Here is a 21,546-nt window from a genome sequence, read left to right on the forward strand (position 1 = left end):
GATTTACACTCATATGACCGTAGAGGCCAATTTTTAACTCCGATTTAGTTGAAATTTTACACAGGGAGTAGAATTAACATTGTAGCTATGCGTGCCAAATTTGGTTGAAATCGGTTCAGATTTAGATATAGCTCCCATATATATGTTTTTCTGATTTCGACAAAAATGGTCAAAATACCAACATTTTCCTTGTAAAATCGCCACTGCTTAGTCGAAAAGTTGTAAAAATGACTCTAATTTTCCTAAACTTCTAATGCATATATATCGAGCGATAAATCATAAATAAACTTTTGCGAAGTTTTCTTAAAATTGCTCCAGATTTAAATGTTTCCCATATTTTTTTACTAACATTGTGTTCCACCCTAGTGCATTAGCCGACTTAAATTTTGAGCCTATAGATTTTGTAGAAGTCTATCAAATTCTGTCCAGATCGAGTGATATTTAAATGTATGTATTTGGGACAAACCTTTATATATAGCCCCAACACATTTGACGGATGTGATATGGTATCGAAAATTTAGATCTACAAAGTGGTGCAGGGTATAATATAGTCGGCCCCGCCCGACTTTAGACTTTCCTTACTGGTTTTGCAATAGAAAAGGGTTCACTGTCAGTGTAGTAAATTGTCCACATTTCGTAGCAAGATTTTTATATTGCCATGTATTTATACCCTTCACCACTACTGTGGTACAGGGTATAATAAGTTTGTGCATTTGTATGTAACGCCAAGAAGGAAAAGTCTGAGACCCATCGTTTAGTATACCGATCGTCTTAGAATTAAATTCTGAGTCGATTTAGCGATGTCCGTCTGTCTGTCTGTCTGTCTGTCTGTCTGTCTGTCCGTCTGTCTGTCTGTCTGTTGATGTATTTTTGTGTGCAAAGTACAGCTCGCAGTTTTAGTCCGATTGTCCTAAAATTTGGTACAGGGTCGTGTTTCGGCTCAAAGACGATCCCTATTGATTTTGGAAAAAATCGGTTCAGATTTAGATATAGCTGCCATATATATTTTTCACCGATCTGGTCATAATTGGCGTGTATATCAACCGATCTTCCTCAAATTCCGTACATCCGAATATTTTATGAGTCTCGAAAAACTTGCAAAATATCAGCCAAATCGGTTCAGATTTAAATATAGCTCCCATATATAGCTTTCGGCCGATTTACACTCATTTGCCCACAGAGGCCAATTTTTTACTCCGATTTAGTTGAAATTTTGCACAGGGAGTAGAATTAGCATTGTAGCTATGCGTGTTAAATTTGGTTGAAATCGGTTCAGATTTAGATATAGCTCCCATATATAGCTTTCGCCCGATTTACACTCATATGACCACAGAGGCCAATTTTTTGCTCCGATTTAGTTGAAATTTTGCACAGGGAGTAGAATTAGCATTGTAGCTATGCGTGTTAAATTTGGTTGAAATCGGTTCAGATTTAGATATATCTCCCATATATATATTTCGCCCGATTTACACTCATATGACCGTAGAGGCCAATTTTTAACTCCGATTTAGTTGAAATTTTGCACAGGGAGTAGAATTAGCATTGTAGCTATGCGTGCCAAATTTGGTTGAAATCGGTTCAGATTTAGATATATCTCCCATATATAGCTTTCGCCCGATTTACACTCATATGACCGTAGAGGCCAATTTTTAACTCCGATTTAGTTGAAATTTTACACAGGGAGTAGAATTAACATTGTAGCTATGCGTGCCAAATTTGGTTGAAATCGGTTCAGATTTAGATATAGCTCCCATATATATGTTTTTCTGATTTCGACAAAAATGGTCAAAATACCAACATTTTCCTTGTAAAATCGCCACAGCTTAGTCGAAAAGTTGTAAAAATGACTCTAATTTTCCTAAACTTCTAATGCATATATATCGAGCGATAAATCATAAATAAACTTTTGCGAAGTTTTCTTAAAATTGCTCCAGATTTAAATGTTTCCCATATTTTTTTACTAACATTGTGTTCCACCCTAGTGCATTAGCCGACTTAAATTTTGAGCCTATAGATTTTGTAGAAGTCTATCAAATTCTGTCCAGATCGAGTGATATTTAAATGTATGTATTTGGGACAAACCTTTATATATAGCCCCAACACATTTGACGGATGTGATATGGTATCGAAAATTTAGATCTACAAAGTGGTGCAGGGTATAATATAGTCGGCCCCGCCCGACTTTAGACTTTCCTTACTGGTTTTATAATAGAATCAACGATGCATTAACTACTGTGTTGGAAATTTATTTAAGGAAAAATCCTCGCCACTTCGTTGTTAGTGAACTAAAAAACATTTACTGAATTTTTATAAGTTTTCCTTTAGCTAAGTTAATTTTCGTTGTGGTTACGAAAAATGAACTATATTACAGTAAATTTGTTTAACTATGTGGAAGTTACAATGGTCTTTAAATTTACAAAACACTTTTTTCTGTGTGCGAAACATTTTCTTTGAAATTACGAAGAAGTTTCATTGAAGTTGTAAAATTTCCGTTCGCGAAATAAAATTGTGTTTGCTTGAGTGTATTCCTTTATTCAATTTTTTAATGAATGCTTATGCTATTTCTCAATTGGGTGAGCATGCTGTGAATAAAAGTAAAGCAACCAAAAAAAAAATGTCAACCAAAGTCATTCAAAAACTTAAGATGTAAAGTAGTGATGATATTTTTCTATACTATTACTATAAGCAAATGCACTTTGGACTATATTTTTTTTCTAAAAGTTCGAAAAAGTTCGATTTTTCACAAAAAGTACGAAAGTTTTTCATAAAAAGTAGATAATTGCTTCATTAAAAGTACGTAACAATTTCATAAAAAGTATGAACAAATTTCTTAAAAAGTACGAAACAATTTTATAAAAAGAACAAACTTGTTTCATAAAAAGTACGAAGGAGTTTCTTACAAACTAATAAAAATTGGAAAGAACTTTTCTTCGTAAAGAGACCGAAATATTTCGTACTTTTAATGAAAAGTTTCTTTGGTTGTAAAACAATGGCAAATATCGTACCTTTAACGAAATTTGTCTCTTGTTCTTTTTATTCTTTCGGTGTATAAACAATTTTTATATTTGTAATCTAACATTATAGCATTTTGCTGCAAGAAAAAAATGGATTGGAACCTTAAAAATACATATGCCAAAGTAGAAAAATTATATGTTTGAACAATACAAACAATAGAATTTGTGAAAATTTTGTTAATATTACGTTAAACGTTTCATCGTTCTTAAAATGATATTCCTCTACGAATATTTTTTAGAATAATTTGTCGACAGATGCGATTATCTGTTGCAAAGTACAGAGATCGTTCTTAGCAAAGTAGAATGTGATGGTGTGACTTGAATTCTGTTTGAGAGTGAGAGTAATGTAAAACTATAGTTTTACATTCTTGGGACTGGTCCCAAACCGGTCGTTTCACCTGTCCTTTATAGCCGGTACAGATCCTTTAACTGGTTAAGTGACCGGTGAAATTAACATGTGGTTGTCATAGGAAGGGTCAATTGACCCCCACATAGATACATACAAACCAATCCTTCAACCGGTTGTTTTCATCCCATCAATTAACCAGTTCAAATAGACATGTTAGAGAGACAGTTCGAAAAAAAAAAACAAATTTTTCCACCAATTTTACTTCTTATTTCTATCAATGTTGTTTTTTACTTTTATTTGTCTTGTTATCTAATTTTTACAATTTGAAAAACTTTTTCACTCCGACCAGGTTTTGAACCTGGGTTTACTGGCAGCATAACAGAACGCCTTAACGCATTCAGCCACAAACGCCATTCAGCACATAGCGTGATATTGGTAGAAAATGAAAAAATGTAGGGAAAATATAACTGAAAAAAAAATCTAAAAATAGAACTGTCCCTGTTATAGATGCAAAAGGGACAGAAATGTGTTAATTAACCCTGTGATAGAGACATTTGAACCGGTTAGGGGGATGGGTTCATTGTGGTCTAGAGACAAATGCATGAAGGGCCTACCAATTGGCTAAATACAACCAGTCCCAGTCCAATTGCTTGGAAAAAGGGGTCAATTGGCACCGAAAAAACTGAAGGGTAAGAAATGGTAGCGAGTGCTATGTATGTGAGCGTGCTCAGCAAAAGCACTTACGAGTACAAGTAAGTCTGCCCAAAATTAGGTAACAACTAGTTGTTACCGGGAGATCGGTCTATATAGGGGCTATACCAAAACATGGGCCGATACTCACATTTTTTAGCACACCTCTTTATGCTCCGAAAATACCTCAAGATTTCCAATTTCAGGCAAATTGGATAAAAACTGGGTTTTGTATAAGCCCAATATAATATGTTTTTGAAATGTAATGTGTTGCTGTTTCCAGAAGAAATGGCAAGTTGAAACCATATATAAATATATATATATATATATATATATATATATATATATATTTATATATGAGCACATAGCGTGATATTGGTAGAAAATGAAAAAATGTAGGGAAAATATAACTGAAAAAAAAATCTAAAAATAGAACTGTCCCTGTTATAGATGCAAAAGGGACAGAAATGTGTTAATTAACCCTGTGATAGAGACATTTGAACCGGTTAGGGGGATGGGTTCATTGTGGTCTAGAGACAAATGCATGAAGGGCCTACCAATTGGCTAAATACAACCAGTCCCAGTCCAATTGCTTGGAAAAAGGGGTCAATTGGCACCGAAAAAACTGAAGGGTAAGAAATGGTAGCGAGTGCTATGTATGTGAGCGTGCTCAGCAAAAGCACTTACGAGTACAAGTAAGTCTGCCCAAAATTAGGTAACAACTAGTTGTTACCGGGAGATCGGTCTATATAGGGGCTATACCAAAACATGGGCCGATACTCACATTTTTTAGCACACCTCTTTATGCTCCGAAAATACCTCAAGATTTCCAATTTCAGGCAAATTGGATAAAAACTGGGTTTTGTATAAGCCCAATATAATATGTTTTTGAAATCTAATGTGTTGCTGTTTCCAGAAGAAATGGCAAGTTGAAACCATATATAAATATATATATATATATATATATATATATATATATATATATATATATATATATATATATATATATATATATATATATATATATATATATATATATATATATATATATATATATATATATATATATATATATATATATATATATATATATATATATATATATATATATATATATATATAAGCGGAGTATATCAAGATAAGATATATAAGCGTATTATTTCATCGTAATAAGTACTTATTACGAATTTCACGTGTGGTGGAAAATCAAACCACCATGCAGGGAAATTCTAAGTCATCCAATTAGTCGACCTGTAGACGGGTCGGCAGGTGGCGACACTCTGACAAGTCGAACTTTTTCTAAGGTAACGGCATCAAAGGGAGGTAATCCCTCACGAAACAGATTCAAAGAGCGCAGAAATGCTTTGTTTATCCTAAAGAAATTCGGATCTGTCAACCCAAGCATGTTGTCGGCTAAGCAAAGCGATTCCTTAAAATGGGCTCAAGTAATTCTTGAAGCTGGAAAAAGGGAACGATCACCGGATGAACTGCCATCCTCTAAACGCGATCAAAGATCGTTTGTCTCAGTTGCAACATACAGCCTTGTGATGGCTATCATTAATAAAGGGAAATTGAGAACGCGATGTCTGGTGCCTACTCAGAGGTGCGAAAAAAGTTTCCCGGACCAAGTCCTCGACGGCAAGATGCTGGATGGTATCAAGGGCGATATAAGTTAATAGCATTTGCGGACTAGATGTCTATGGATTGCTTTAAAGCTGCTTTGATGCTAATTGGTGAAGTTTGGGAAGGAGCCGCTTTGGAGTTAGTCGATAAAAAAGACATACCGGCTAAACCTAGAGTACATGCATGGATACCTGCAAACCCTCCTGATCCTGAGTCGATACTAAACAGACTAAAGGAATGTAACCTAGATCTTCCAACCGCCGATTGGAAGGTTGGTCGTTTGGATGAGGTGGATGCACCAAGACGACATGCGGTTTTTGTATTGAACATTGAGTCGCTGCCACATCTAGCCCATACCCAAGGACGTTTAAGTTATGACTTTCATGACATCCATATTAAGGGGATACAAAAGTGATCAGCCAAAGGATTCCGAAACGGACAAGCCTCCGGTAGATTCAGAAGAAGAAAAATTTTGCGAAGCCAAAGAAGACATTGACGAACATCGTATGCGGGAAGTCCCTACAGGCTCAAACCTCACCAAAGTTGAACCGCGGATTGTTGCAAGAGTCACCGAGATCTGTGAAGAGAAAGCCCTTGATTACTCAATTGAAGCGGATGGTTCTACTGTTCCTCCAGATAAATTTTCACCATTGTAAGGCCGCTTGCGCTGCCTTAAAAGTTCTGATGAAAGGAGACATATATATAGTTCTTATTCAAGAACCATACATATATAAGAACAAGATCTGTGAATTAAGCACTCCGGGTTTCAAACTTTTGCATAATACCGGTAAAGATAAAAATCGAGCATGTATAATTGCTAAGAACGAACTAAACTTGTTTCTGCTTCCTTCATTGAACAATGCAGACACTGTCGTAGCCAGTCTAGAGATATACAAATGCAAATACTGGGTATCTTCGGTCTACATGGGACATGATAGGGAGATGCCTCCATGTGCCGTAAAGACCCTAGTTGAGGAGTCACTGAAAAAAAAGACAAAACTCATTATGGGATGCGATGCATCCCACTAATGCAAGGGGAGAGTCGCTAATAGAGTTTATTTTACGTACTAACCTGGTAGTTTGCAATAAGGGAGATGCACCAACCTTCGTCACCAAACACAGACAAGAGGATTTGGGCGTCACATTGGTCTCTCCGGAACTGAATGATAAGATATCTGAGTGGCAAGTTTTGAGGGGACATAGCTTCTCAGATAACCGCTACATTAGTTACAGTTTGGCTGTTCGAGACCATATTTCCGCCTAATGTTAGGAAAGCTGATTGGAATAAGTATGGGGAATCGTTCAATATGATGATACCGGAAATACCAGAGGCACATATGAGCACTGTGCAACATATCGAGCACGCATTGGAGCGTATTACTAAGGCCTTCAACATCTCACTGAAAGCTGCATGCCCTAGAGTGAAGCCAAGGGGGAAAATCGACCACCATGGTGGTCGATGGAGTTAAGTAATATGAGGAAATCGTGCAGGAAGCTCTTTAACAAAGCAAAGTCCACCAGAGCTCCTGAGGATTGGGACGCTTACAAGGAGAATCTGACAGGATACAAGCGAGAACTGAGAAAGGCTCAGCATAACTCTTGGAATGTTTACTGCAGCAGTATTGAGAATACGTCCGAGGCTTCCAGACTACGGAAGGTACTAGCATCCACTAACTCCGCTCCAAGTTTCATTAAAACATCGGAGGGCAATTGGACAACGTCCAGTGAGGAGACCCTGGAGGTACTGTTTGACACACATTTTCCTGGAAATCAGACGGTTGAAACATGTTCTGGCGGTGCCACAGTGGCTCAGCGGTAATTTCCTATCGAGGAAATTGTATCGGAATCTAGAATAAATGGTCGTTAAACAGCTTTGGGCCATTCAAATCGCCGGACCTGATGGAATTACTCCGGCGGAGTTACAAGCAGTGACTGACAGAATTATCCCTTGGTTGACGGTGATATATAAAGGATGTATAAACTTAGCATATATTCCAGAAAAGTGGAACGAAACAAAAGTCGTTTTCATACCTAAAGCAGGAAAAGCCTCTCACTCGAGTGCGAAGGATTTCCAACCAATCAGCTTATCCTTATTCCTATTAAGATTCTGGAGAGGATGATAGACATTTATCTTAGAACTAGCGTCGATTCAAGTTTGCTCTCATGCAAACTTCACAGTATGCATACTCGAAGGGCAGGCCTACTGCGACCGCACTTCATGAACTAGTCAGCTTTATTGAAAGCTCACTATCTGTCAAAGAATACACAATCGTGGCGTTTCTAGACATCGAAGGGGCGTTCAATAATCTCCATCCGAGCTCGATATTAAATGGACTGACAACTCCGAATGTTGATCCATGTATACTCAGGCTGTTAGACGAACTGTTAATGAAGAGACGTATTTCAGCCACACTAGGACAAGCAAACATACAAAGGTATGTGAACAGAGGCATTCCCCAAGGAGCAGTTCTATCACCTCTTCTTTGGAATGTTGCTATAAACAACCTTCTGGTTTCCCTAGTAAAAGAAAGGATAGAAGTGGTGGCATACGCAGACGATGTGGCTCTAGCAGTCAGGGGAAATGGGCGAAAGAGAATGGTCTTTGAGTAAATCTTGCAAAGTCAAAATTAGTGATGTACTGCAAAGATCGTAAAACTCCCACATCCTTAAGGGGTATTGAAACGCCCTTTGGTGGGTATGCAAAATACCTTGGCGTTATTCTGGACAGGAAGCTTAACTTTAGGCTTAATATTGAAGAAAGGGCGAGAAAAGCCACGGTAGCTTTGTACTCGTGCAAAAAGGCAATAAGAAACCAGTAAGGAAAGTCTAAAGTCGGGCGGGGCCGACTATATTATACCCTGCACCACTTTGTAGATCTAAATTTTCGATACCATATCACATCCGTCAAATGTGTTTGGGCTATATATAAAGGTTTGTCCCAAATACATACATTTAAATATCACTCGATCTGGACAGAATTTGATAGACTTCTACAAAATCTATAGGCTCAAAATTTAAGTCGGCTAATGCACTAGGGTGGAACACAATGTTAGTAAAAAACCAGTAAGGAAAGTCTAAAGTCGGGCGGGGCCGACTATATTATACCCTGCACCACTTTGTAGATCTAAATTTTCGATACCATATCACATCCGTCAAATGTGTTGGGGCTATATATAAAGGTTTGTCCCAAATACATACATTTAAATATCACTCGATCTGGACAGAATTTGATAGACTTCTACAAAATCTATAGGCTCAAAATTTAAGTCGGCTAATGCACTAGGGTGGAACACAATGTTAGTAAAAAACCAGTAAGGAAAGTCTAAAGTCGGGCGGGGCCGACTATATTATACCCTGCACCACTTTGTAGATCTAAATTTTCGATACCATATCACATCCGTCAAATGTGTTGGGGCTATATATAAAGGTTTGTCCCAAATACATACATTTAAATATCACTCGATCTGGACAGAATTTGATAGACTTCTACAAAATCTATAGGCTCAAAATTTAAGTCGGCTAATGCACTAGGGTGGAACACAATGTTAGTAAAAAAATATGGGAAACATTTAAATCTGGAGCAATTTTAAGAAAACTTCGCAAAAGTTTATTTATGATTTATCGCTCGATATATATGCATTAGAAGTTTAGGAAAATTAGAGTCATTTTTACAACTTTTCGACTAAGCAGTGGCGATTTTACAAGGAAAATGTTGGTATTTTGACCATTTTTGTCGAAATCAGAAAAACATATATATGGGAGCTATATCTAAATCTGAACCGATTTCAACCAAATTTGGCACGCATAGCTACAATGTTAATTCTACTCCCTGTGTAAAATTTCAACTAAATCGGAGTTAAAAATTGGCCTCTACGGTCATATGAGTGTAAATCGGGCGAAAGCTATATATGGGAGATATATCTAAATCTGAACCGATTTCAACCAAATTTGGCACGCATAGCTACAATGCTAATTCTACTCCCTGTGCAAAATTTCAACTAAATCGGAGTAAAAAATTGGCCTCTGTGGGCAAATGAGTGTAAATCGGCCGAAAGCTATATATGGGAGCTATATTTAAATCTGAACCGATTTGGCTGATATTTTGCAAGTTTTTCGAGACTCATAAAATATTCGGATGTACGGAATTTGAGGAAGATCGGTTGATATACACGCCAATTATGACCAGATCGGTGAAAAATATATATGGCAGCTATATCTAAATCTGAACCGATTTTTTCCAAAATCAATAGGGATCGTCTTTGAGCCGAAACACGACCCTGTACCAAATTTTAGGACAATCGGACTAAAACTGCGAGCTGTACTTTGCACACAAAAATACATCAACAGACAGACAGACAGACGGACAGACAGACAGACAGACAGACAGACGGACATCGCTAAATCGACTCAGAATTTAATTCTAAGACGATCGGTATACTAAACGATGGGTCTCAGACTTTTCCTTCTTGGCGTTACATACAAATGCACAAACTTATTATACCCTGTACCACAGTAGTGGTGAAGGGTATAAATATGGGAAACATTTAAATCTGGAGCAATTTTAAGAAAACTTCGCAAAAGTTTATTTATGATTTATCGCTCGATATATATGCATTAGAAGTTTAGGAAAATTAGAGTCATTTTTACAACTTTTCGACTAAGCAGTGGCGATTTTACAAGGAAAATGTTGGTATTTTGACCATTTTTGTCGAAATCAGAAAAACATATATATGGGAGCTATATCTAAATCTGAACCGATTTCAACCAAATTTGGCACGCATAGCTACAATGTTAATTCTACTCCCTGTGTAAAATTTCAACTAAATCGGAGTTAAAAATTGGCCTCTACGGTCATATGAGTGTAAATCGGGCGAAAGCTATATATGGGAGATATATCTAAATCTGAACCGATTTCAACCAAATTTGGCACGCATAGCTACAATGCTAATTCTACTCCCTGTGCAAAATTTCAACTAAATCGGAGTTAAAAATTGGCCTCTACGGTCATATGAGTGTAAATCGGGCGAAATATATATATGGGAGATATATCTAAATCTGAACCGATTTCAACCAAATTTAACACGCATAGCTACAATGCTAATTCTACTCCCTGTGCAAAATTTCAACTAAATCGGAGCAAAAAATTGGCCTCTGTGGTCATATGAGTGTAAATCGGGCGAAAGCTATATATGGGAGCTATATCTAAATCTGAACCGATTTCAACCAAATTTAACACGCATAGCTACAATGCTAATTCTACTCCCTGTGCAAAATTTCAACTAAATCGGAGTAAAAAATTGGCCTCTGTGGGCAAATGAGTGTAAATCGGCCGAAAGCTATATATGGGAGCTATATTTAAATCTGAACCGATTTGGCTGATATTTTGCAAGTTTTTCGAGACTCATAAAGTATTCGGATGTACGGAATTTGAGGAAGATCGGTTGATATACACGCCAATTATGACCAGATCGGTGAAAAATATATATGGCAGCTATATCTAAATCTGAACCGATTTTTTCCAAAATCAATAGGGATCGTCTTTGAGCCGAAACACGACCCTGTACCAAATTTTAGGACAATCGGACTAAAACTGCGAGCTGTACTTTGCACACAAAAATACATCAACAGACAGACAGACGGACAGACAGACAGACAGACAGACAGACAGACAGACGGACATCGCTAAATCGACTCAGAATTTAATTCTAAGACGATCGGTATACTAAACGATGGGTCTCAGACTTTTCCTTCTTGGCGTTACATACAAATGCACAAACTTATTATACCCTGTACCACAGTAGTGGTGAAGGGTATAAATATGGGAAACATTTAAATCTGGAGCAATTTTAAGAAAACTTCGCAAAAGTTTATTTATGATTTATCGCTCGATATATATGCATTAGAAGTTTAGGAAAATTAGAGTCATTTTTACAACTTTTCGACTAAGCAGTGGCGATTTTACAAGGAAAATGTTGGTATTTTGACCATTTTTGTCGAAATCAGAAAAACATATATATGGGAGCTATATCTAAATCTGAACCGATTTCAACCAAATTTGGCACGCATAGCTACAATGTTAATTCTACTCCCTGTGTAAAATTTCAACTAAATCGGAGTTAAAAATTGGCCTCTACGGTCATATGAGTGTAAATCGGGCGAAAGCTATATATGGGAGATATATCTAAATCTGAACCGATTTCAACCAAATTTGGCACGCATAGCTACAATGCTAATTCTACTCCCTGTGCAAAATTTCAACTAAATCGGAGTTAAAAATTGGCCTCTACGGTCATATGAGTGTAAATCGGGCGAAATATATATATGGGAGATATATCTAAATCTGAACCGATTTCAACCAAATTTAACACGCATAGCTACAATGCTAATTCTACTCCCTGTGCAAAATTTCAACTAAATCGGAGCAAAAAATTGGCCTCTGTGGTCATATGAGTGTAAATCGGGCGAAAGCTATATATGGGAGCTATATCTAAATCTGAACCGATTTCAACCAAATTTAACACGCATAGCTACAATGCTAATTCTACTCCCTGTGCAAAATTTCAACTAAATCGGAGTAAAAAATTGGCCTCTGTGGGCAAATGAGTGTAAATCGGCCGAAAGCTATATATGGGAGCTATATTTAAATCTGAACCGATTTGGCTGATATTTTGCAAGTTTTTCGAGACTCATAAAATATTCGGATGTACGGAATTTGAGGAAGATCGGTTGATATACACGCCAATTATGACCAGATCGGTGAAAAATATATATGGCAGCTATATCTAAATCTGAACCGATTTTTTCCAAAATCAATAGGGATCGTCTTTGAGCCGAAACACGACCCTGTACCAAATTTTAGGACAATCGGACTAAAACTGCGAGCTGTACTTTGCACACAAAAATACATCAACAGACAGACAGACAGACGGACAGACAGACAGACAGACAGACAGACAGACGGACATCGCTAAATCGACTCAGAATTTAATTCTAAGACGATCGGTATACTAAACGATGGGTCTCAGACTTTTCCTTCTTGGCGTTACATACAAATGCACAAACTTATTATACCCTGTACCACAGTAGTGGTGAAGGGTATAAATATGGGAAACATTTAAATCTGGAGCAATTTTAAGAAAACTTCGCAAAAGTTTATTTATGATTTATCGCTCGATATATATGCATTAGAAGTTTAGGAAAATTAGAGTCATTTTTACAACTTTTCGACTAAGCAGTGGCGATTTTACAAGGAAAATGTTGGTATTTTGACCATTTTTGTCGAAATCAGAAAAACATATATATGGGAGCTATATCTAAATCTGAACCGATTTCAACCAAATTTGGCACGCATAGCTACAATGTTAATTCTACTCCCTGTGTAAAATTTCAACTAAATCGGAGTTAAAAATTGGCCTCTACGGTCATATGAGTGTAAATCGGGCGAAAGCTATATATGGGAGATATATCTAAATCTGAACCGATTTCAACCAAATTTGGCACGCATAGCTACAATGCTAATTCTACTCCCTGTGCAAAATTTCAACTAAATCGGAGTTAAAAATTGGCCTCTACGGTCATATGAGTGTAAATCGGGCGAAATATATATATGGGAGATATATCTAAATCTGAACCGATTTCAACCAAATTTAACACGCATAGCTACAATGCTAATTCTACTCCCTGTGCAAAATTTCAACTAAATCGGAGCAAAAAATTGGCCTCTGTGGTCATATGAGTGTAAATCGGGCGAAAGCTATATATGGGAGCTATATCTAAATCTGAACCGATTTCAACCAAATTTAACACGCATAGCTACAATGCTAATTCTACTCCCTGTGCAAAATTTCAACTAAATCGGAGTAAAAAATTGGCCTCTGTGGGCAAATGAGTGTAAATCGGCCGAAAGCTATATATGGGAGCTATATTTAAATCTGAACCGATTTGGCTGATATTTTGCAAGTTTTTCGAGACTCATAAAATATTCGGATGTACGGAATTTGAGGAAGATCGGTTGATATACACGCCAATTATGACCAGATCGGTGAAAAATATATATGGCAGCTATATCTAAATCTGAACCGATTTTTTCCAAAATCAATAGGGATCGTCTTTGAGCCGAAACACGACCCTGTACCAAATTTTAGGACAATCGGACTAAAACTGCGAGCTGTACTTTGCACACAAAAATACATCAACAGACAGACAGACAGACGGACAGACAGACAGACAGACAGACGGACATCGCTAAATCGACTCAGAATTTAATTCTAAGACGATCGGTATACTAAACGATGGGTCTCAGACTTTTCCTTCTTGGCGTTACATACAAATGCACAAACTTATTATACCCTGTACCACAGTAGTGGTGAAGGGTATAAAAAGTGGGGACTAAAACCGAAAATATTGCATTGGCTATACACGGCATTGGTTAGACCTATAATGCTATATGGTGTTTAGGTCTGGTGGCCGGCACTTCAGCAACCGTGCTGAGGCGTGGTGTACACAGACCCCGGGGAATAAAAGATATATAGATCTCTACACTGATGGCTCTAAATTGGATGGACAAGTGGGTTTTGGGTTTTCTAAAGATCTGGAACTTCGAATAGTAGTGTTTTTCAGGCTGAAATATTAGCAATATGAGAGGTGGATAATTGGCTGAGAAGTAATGTTCCAAAAATTGTTGCATTAATATATACTCAGACAGTCAACTGGCGATAAAATCCTTCGACTCCTTAACTCGAAAACGGCCATCGACTGCCGCAAATCTCTCAACGAGATGGCTGAGCAGTACAATATTCACCTAATATGGGTGCCTGGTCATAGGAAGCAGATTAGTTAGCAAGGCTAGCAATTACCTTACATATTCCAGGGTAACTAGAATCTGTTGGTATGTCTCTGGATACCTGCAAGCTCTTACTGCGTGAGAAGGGTGTCATGATGGCAAATTTTCGATGGGAGAATTGCAAGGGTTGTAACGACACGAAGCAAATATGGCCCCATTTAACGTTGAACCGCACACTAGATATGCTAGATCACTCCTGGTATCTGCTATAACAATCCGCTGCCCGATAGGCGAATTTGCAAAAACTATTGGTGCGAAGTATAATGACTACTGTATGAGCTGTCATGATGCGGAGGAAAAAGAATAATTAACCACCTCTTTTGTGAGTGTCCTGCATTTTGTGTAAGGCGTAAGCGAATTTTAGGGGCATATAGCTTTAGATTACTGGCGGACCTGGAAAACTTTAACTTAAGCAGTCTTTTAATGTTTTTGGAACGGGCTGCCACTTTAACCTAACCTAACTCTACAGTAAAAAAAATACCGTTTACTAAATTAAATTATGTGCCATAAAAAAATCAGTGAAAGTGTTTAGCAATCAATGGTATCTCCCTCTACTCACGGAAATTTCACGTCTTTTTGTCTTCTTGTTGTATATGCTCCGAGCAGCATCTGATAACACGAAGTAATGAGAAATTAAACCAATGTATCAAATGGAGCCGACGAGAACCTTCAACATTTCTATTTATGTTTCTTAAATCATAAGGTCTATACTTTCGGTGTGTCAACACGGTTTTATGAAAGGGAAGTCGACGTCGACGAATCTTTTGGAGTTTACCTCATATATACATGATACATTCTCAAGGCGTAATCAGGTTGATTTTATCTATACTGACTTCAACAAGGCCTTTGATAAGGTTAGTCATCGTCTATTGTTGTATAAGTTATCTGCGCTAGGGTTTCCTCCAGCTTTACTATGCTGGATTTCATCTTACTTGTCTGACAGGGTTCAATGCGTTATGTTTAAGGGTCAACCATCTCGTAAGATATCGGTTACATCTGGGGTTCCTCAGTAAGCCATATAGGACTAGTACTGTTCGCTCTTTATCTTGACGATCTGTCATCGGTCATCCATCACTCAAATATTAAATCAAATTATTTTCGTCGATTAGCACGACAGTTGATTCTTGGCGATTACAGGGCGATTTGGATGAGGTTGTTCGCTGGTGTAGCATTAATGGAATGTATCTCAACTTTGGCAAATGCAAGAAGATGACCTTCTTTCGGTCCAATGCTTTATTGGCGGAATATTGACAACGTTCAATTGGAGGACGTTCAACTATTTAATGATTTAGGTGTGTTATTTGATCGCAGACTGAAGTTCGATTTTCATGTTGAGTCAGTTGTCTCCAGGGCTATGTCCACACTGGGTTTCATTAAGAGATGGTCGAAGGAATTTAATGATCCTTACCTGTCGAAACGTCTCTACATTTCATTTGTCCGTCCGATCCTGGAATATGCGTCTGTCGTTTGATCTCCCAGTTATCAATGTTATGTTGATAGAGTAGAATCCGTTCAGAAGAGATTTCTACTTTTTGCGTTACGTGGTTTAAGTTGGCCTGATCCTTTGGATCTCCCGCCTTATGTCAATCGCTTAAAGTTGATAAATTTACCGACTCTGGAGGGAAGACGTTTAGTGGTTGATGTGATATTTATTAGTAGACTCTTGAAAGGTGAAATTAACTCACAACAATTGATTAGTAAACTTGACATTAAAGTTCCTTCACGTGTTACGCGACAATATTTTCCATTGAAAGTACCCGTCTGTAGAAATAATTACGAGGAACACAGTTCCTTTTACCGACTCTGTAAACATTATAATGAATTTAGCAACGTATTTGATTTATCTGATCCGATACATACTGTTAAACGGGTTTTGATTCACGTCGCCCAGCATCGAAAACCACTTTAAGCTTTGCCATGGAACTTCGTTATTGAAAATTGGCTGTCTCGAGAATTGTTCCAGTAAACTTCTCTCCTGTTCTGATAGTATCACTGTTCCTGCCTTCCAAGTTGTTCCTGCTAACCTAACTCATCTGTCAGCAAATTGTTCCTGCCTCTACCGTTCCATGTGTCTCTTCTATTTACTGTTTCCTGATTGTCGTCTCACCGGTTACCTGTAATCTGATCACTTCAATTGTTCCTGTCACCGGCTTACATTTTTTTGTTCCTGCTTGTGACTATTCCGTTATTATGTCAACGTACACCAGTTTTTTTTCCTTCTCAACTTCTTTTTTTCTGGTTGTAATAGTCACATTTTAAAGAAGTTGAATCTATCTATTTTGTTCATAAAACCCATCCTTACTTATTTTTTTTCTGGCCCGTATTTTTTAAACTTTAACGTAATTATAAACTTATTGTATTATTGAATTTATCTTGAATTTGGCTTACCATAGCTGAATAAATAAATAAATAAACAGGAGAAAACTTCGTTACGGAGGAAAGAATTATTTTTTTGTGTGCATCAAGATTATAAAAAAACTAGTAGATACAGCAGCAAGTTCGGCAGGGCCGAATCTTAAATACCCATACCACCATAAATCAAATATTATAGTTTCATTTGAAATTTCAGGGGGGGTTTGATGACATATATTCTCCGAAGCAGAACAGTTCAACCAATACACTTCTCGAAGATAAATTTAAAGATTTTACCTATAAAGACTAAATCAGAATCTGGATTTTGTTTGAGTTTTCGAGGAATCATTAACATCTCTTCTATGTGTGCAAAAAACTGATGAAATAACGCTTTTATTTGATTAAATCTGTAGACTTTCACCCCCATTATTTAAATGATTACGAGAAGTAAAATCTGGAAATTTTACATTCAGTGCGCCTTCTATACCCTCAAGAAGTGAAATCGGTCTATATGGAGGCCTTACCAAATGGACCGATAAAAACTAAATCCGATACACATTTTTGTGAGTCTAAAATACCATTATATTTAAAATTTTAGACAAATCGGATAAAATTACGGTTTCTAGAAACCCAAGGAGTGTTTATGGGGGCTATACTAAAACATGGTCCGATACTCACAGTTTTCGGCGCACCTCTTTATAGTCCTAATATACCACTAGAGTTCTAATTGGATAAAACCTACGGATTGTAGAAGCCCAAGAAATAAAATCTGGAGATCGGTCTATATGGTGGGTATATCAAAACATGGACCGATCCTCACCAGTTTCAGTACACCTTTTTAAATTCCTAAAATACCTCTAAATTTCTAATTTCAGGCAAATTGGATAAAAACTACGGTTTCTATATGGGGTATATACCAAAACTGACCAATACACGCCATTTTCGGCACACGTATTTTCGGCGCTATAATACCTCTAGATTTCCAATTTCAGACAAATTGAATAAAAACTACGGATTCTAAGAGCCCAAGAAAAAAAAATCGGGAGATCGGTCTATAAGGGGCTATACCAAAGCATGGACAGATTCACACCATTTTCGGCACACCTATTTTTGGTCCTAAGCCCCTTCCCCAGAGGTCTTCCTACGCCTATGCCAAAACCATTAGTGTAAAGATAAAATCTTTTTAATCCGGTAAGCTTTTTTCAGTGTACGTATAATTTTATTAATCATTCCAACTGTTTTCATTTAAAATTTGTGAGTCGAATTAAAATCTTCCTGATTTTCTACAAGTGCCTTGAAAAGCATTAAAACTGAATATCGCCGAAAAATTTATATTAATTTCTAATGGGTTTATTAGCGTATGCTTCATGTGCTTACTGTGTAATTGAATTTTCTACATCTCGTTCGTTATCTGCCGTTTGTTAGGTTGTAATGTACGTGGTAGAATAACTGTTTGTTTTATGGATAAGTATCTGTTATCATCAAGATATGTTCAACGTATATGAATGAAGATTAATGTGATGGCTAAATATTCTCTTAACTTACCTTTGTTGGAATTTTGTCCATGAAAATTGTCGTTGAAAATGACACGAATCCTATATTGGCACAAAGAAGGTGGGCAGATATAAGAAATGGCATAAGCCACACAATGACGTCTTCATCGAAGTCCCACAAATTACCATACGACAAGAATGCCGATCCTGCTAGAAGACTGAAAACTGAACCCAAAGATGTTACGAACAAAAGAACCTGCAATAAACAATGGGGAGACTAAATAAACGTCAATACGAACGAGTGATAAACGTACTCTACGATTGGTTGAGCCGCTAATACACAGTGCTATAATTGTTCCCATCAAATAAATCCCTGCCAGAATTATGATGCATACATCTGACGACAGTTTCATAGAGTCCAAGGACGTCAAAATTAGTGTGCTATAATGAAGGATTACAAATATGCCACTAAGTTGTGCTCCCACGACTAAGGCCAACGTTCCAATTGAAGATCGAATCGCCTGTGTGGTTGACGATCTTGCCTGGATCATTTGTGCCTTGTCGCTCACGATGTGCTTTATGTGCGCTATCTCCTCCAAGAATTCGGGATTATTACGGTCATCTATACTACGAATACCACGGAACCACCTCATCGACTTCTCGAAGCTTGCCATATTACCCTTTTTCAGGAAGTAGTAAGGACTCTCTTGTACAAATGGAAATGCCACCGAAAAGGCGAGGGATGTTAAAATACCCACAATGGGAATATATTCATATCTTAGAAATAATCCAAATACAAATCCAATGAAAATGCCTATAGCACGCCAACACTCCAGTGATATGGTAAGAGATGATTTCGCACTTGTTGTCTGAGAAATTTCCCAAATGTAAATGGGCATAACAGTCAATGCTGCTCCAGCTGCAATGCCGGCGAAGATTCGGGAAGAGTAAATATGAAGGATGTCATATGCAAAGTGGACGCAGAACCACCCAGCCTAGAATGTATAGAGCTAACAACTTCCAACTTTCAAAAATCACAAAACGGAATTACCATTTGCAATAGACCACTAAGGAGCATAACCGATTTTGGTCCAATTTTAGTGGATATAAACCCAAGAACCAATGAACCCACCGCCGCCGACACGAATAGACTTCCTGCGACCCATGCTGATTCTGCCGGTGTAATAGCACGTCTCAGTGGTGTACTTATATCCGATTCGTAGAGACGGGTATGTGAAGGTGTTATGCCAAAAATAAGTCCGAAGTTTAAATTCAGGAGATTACCTTAAAGGGAAAGCAAAACTGAGATGGAAGTAAAACCGTATCGCATTATCTTATTAGCGGTTTTGAGTCAAATTACCCACAAGCACCGCCAATTTCTGCACGGTATACCCCTGCACTTTACTTGGTAGACACATTGCGCTAATGCTTCAAAATACTAAATGCGAATAATGTATAAAGATACATGAGTTTTTATGTCTCCAGATCGCGTTAATCATCAAAACCTCCACGATTTTCCTCACGCACGCTATGTCAATGCAATGTTATCCAGTGGGTGACTGATAAGATTTGTATATTACGACATGTTTGAGCGATTCTGAGGGCACAAGAAAATATGTTTGCTAAAACACAGTGAAAAGCAAAAGTTTTCATTGCTTTATCGCTACCGGTATGAACCTCTCACGAAATTTTCAGTAGCAAAAATCTAGTTAGGTCTCCAATCAAAAATAGTTTGTTCACCCTCAAAAAATCGCTTCTGTAACACATGCTCCAAACACATTTTGCTTCAAGCGTATATATTTTCAGGAGTGGTCCAAACAAAATATTGTTTGTATTGTTCAAACATATATATATATATATATATATATATATATATATATATATATATATATATATATATATATATATATATATATATATATATATATATATTAATTCTTCGATCTCTTTCTACAGTAATGCGATTCCATTTTCGGCAACTCATCTTGCCATTTTTGAAGAAATCCTCGTCTTTCCTTATTGCGTTTGCCATTGTCGGAATATATTTTAGATTGTATGGAAGAATTTGAGTGCCTCTCTGGACTGATTATCGTGCCGTGTTTTTCACCAGAGCGAATCCAATTTCGAAGCATTTTTTCTTTCAATCCTAATGTTGAAAGAAACATTGGCCGGCACACTTGCAATCGGTTAGAATTCTGTCTTAAGAAAAATGATTTGGATTGCGTCCGTGTTGAATTTTCTGACAAAATTTGTTTTTTTCAGCTCCAGAGCTTTTGCTCCCACGACATCTCCCAAAACGATTTAAAAATTTCTTTTCGCGTAGACTCCCTTAACTTCGAACAATGCCTTAAAGCACTTCTTTCGCAAAAATTTGATGTGCAAGTTGCACCTTGCTGTCTTGGAGGCTTTTGGCAGAAACGATAGTCTGATATTCCAGAATATTCTTTACTTTTCATCCGATTAATTTTATTAACATTTTGCTTCCATTCTGATTGCCTCGGAACAATTCCTCTAATGCGTTCCACAACATTTGATTTGTCTGCAGAATTTTCGGTGACAAGATCCATAGTTTTTTCTATGTATTATTTTTTCACTATTTATTTAACCGCAATAACCGCTCACAGCCATACATAACACAAAAGCATTAAGAACAAAATAGGAAAATCTATGTCTGCTATGTGTTTTTGCAGTAATAAATGAGTTAAACTTCTACTGAAGACTGTCATACACAATCGAATTACTTGGGTTGCGGTAACTTTTGCTGATGACAAGGTATCTTAAAACTTCCTAATACCGTAATTTATACCACGTAGTCCATACGTGGTATATTAAACTTAAAATGGCCGATTAAATACGTATATAATTAAGTTTGACAAAATTTTCTATAGAAATACAATTTTTACAAAATTTTCAAAAGATTTAAAATTTTGAAAACATTCTCTATAGAATTAAAATTTTGACAACATTTTCTACAGAAATAAAATTTTGCCAAAATTTTCTATAGAAATAAAATTTGACAAAATTTTCTATAGGAATAAAATTTCGACAAAATTTTCTATAGAAATAAAATTTTGACAAAATTTTATTTCTATAGAAATAAAATTTTTCTAGATTATTTTTGCTCGAGTGGCAAGCATGATTATGAACATAAGCGTAGGAAGGCCTCTGGGGAGGGGACTTAGA

The 21,546-nt window shown here is 36.9% G+C and overlaps 1 protein-coding gene across 1 annotated transcript in view; it reads right to left on the reverse strand.

The window, feature by feature from the left end:
* Positions 1–19,896, reverse strand: part of LOC142225848 (facilitated trehalose transporter Tret1) — a 37,264-nt gene extending 17,368 nt beyond the window's left edge. Inside the window, exons 1-4 of the mRNA XM_075295670.1 lie at positions 19,724–19,896; positions 19,415–19,647; positions 18,678–19,358; positions 18,416–18,619 (exon numbers count right to left, since the gene is read on the reverse strand). Of these exons, the coding sequence (XP_075151785.1) occupies positions 18,416–18,619; positions 18,678–19,358; positions 19,415–19,647; positions 19,724–19,781 (1,176 nt within the window). The 5' untranslated portion in view covers positions 19,782–19,896. The remainder of the gene's footprint in view (positions 1–18,415; positions 18,620–18,677; positions 19,359–19,414; positions 19,648–19,723) is intronic.
* Between the last annotated feature and the right edge of the window lie 1,650 nt (positions 19,897–21,546).

Source organism: Haematobia irritans, chromosome 2 (genome assembly GCF_050003625.1).
Source record: "Haematobia irritans isolate KBUSLIRL chromosome 2, ASM5000362v1, whole genome shotgun sequence".
NCBI classification, from domain to species: Eukaryota; Metazoa; Arthropoda; class Insecta; order Diptera; family Muscidae; genus Haematobia; species Haematobia irritans.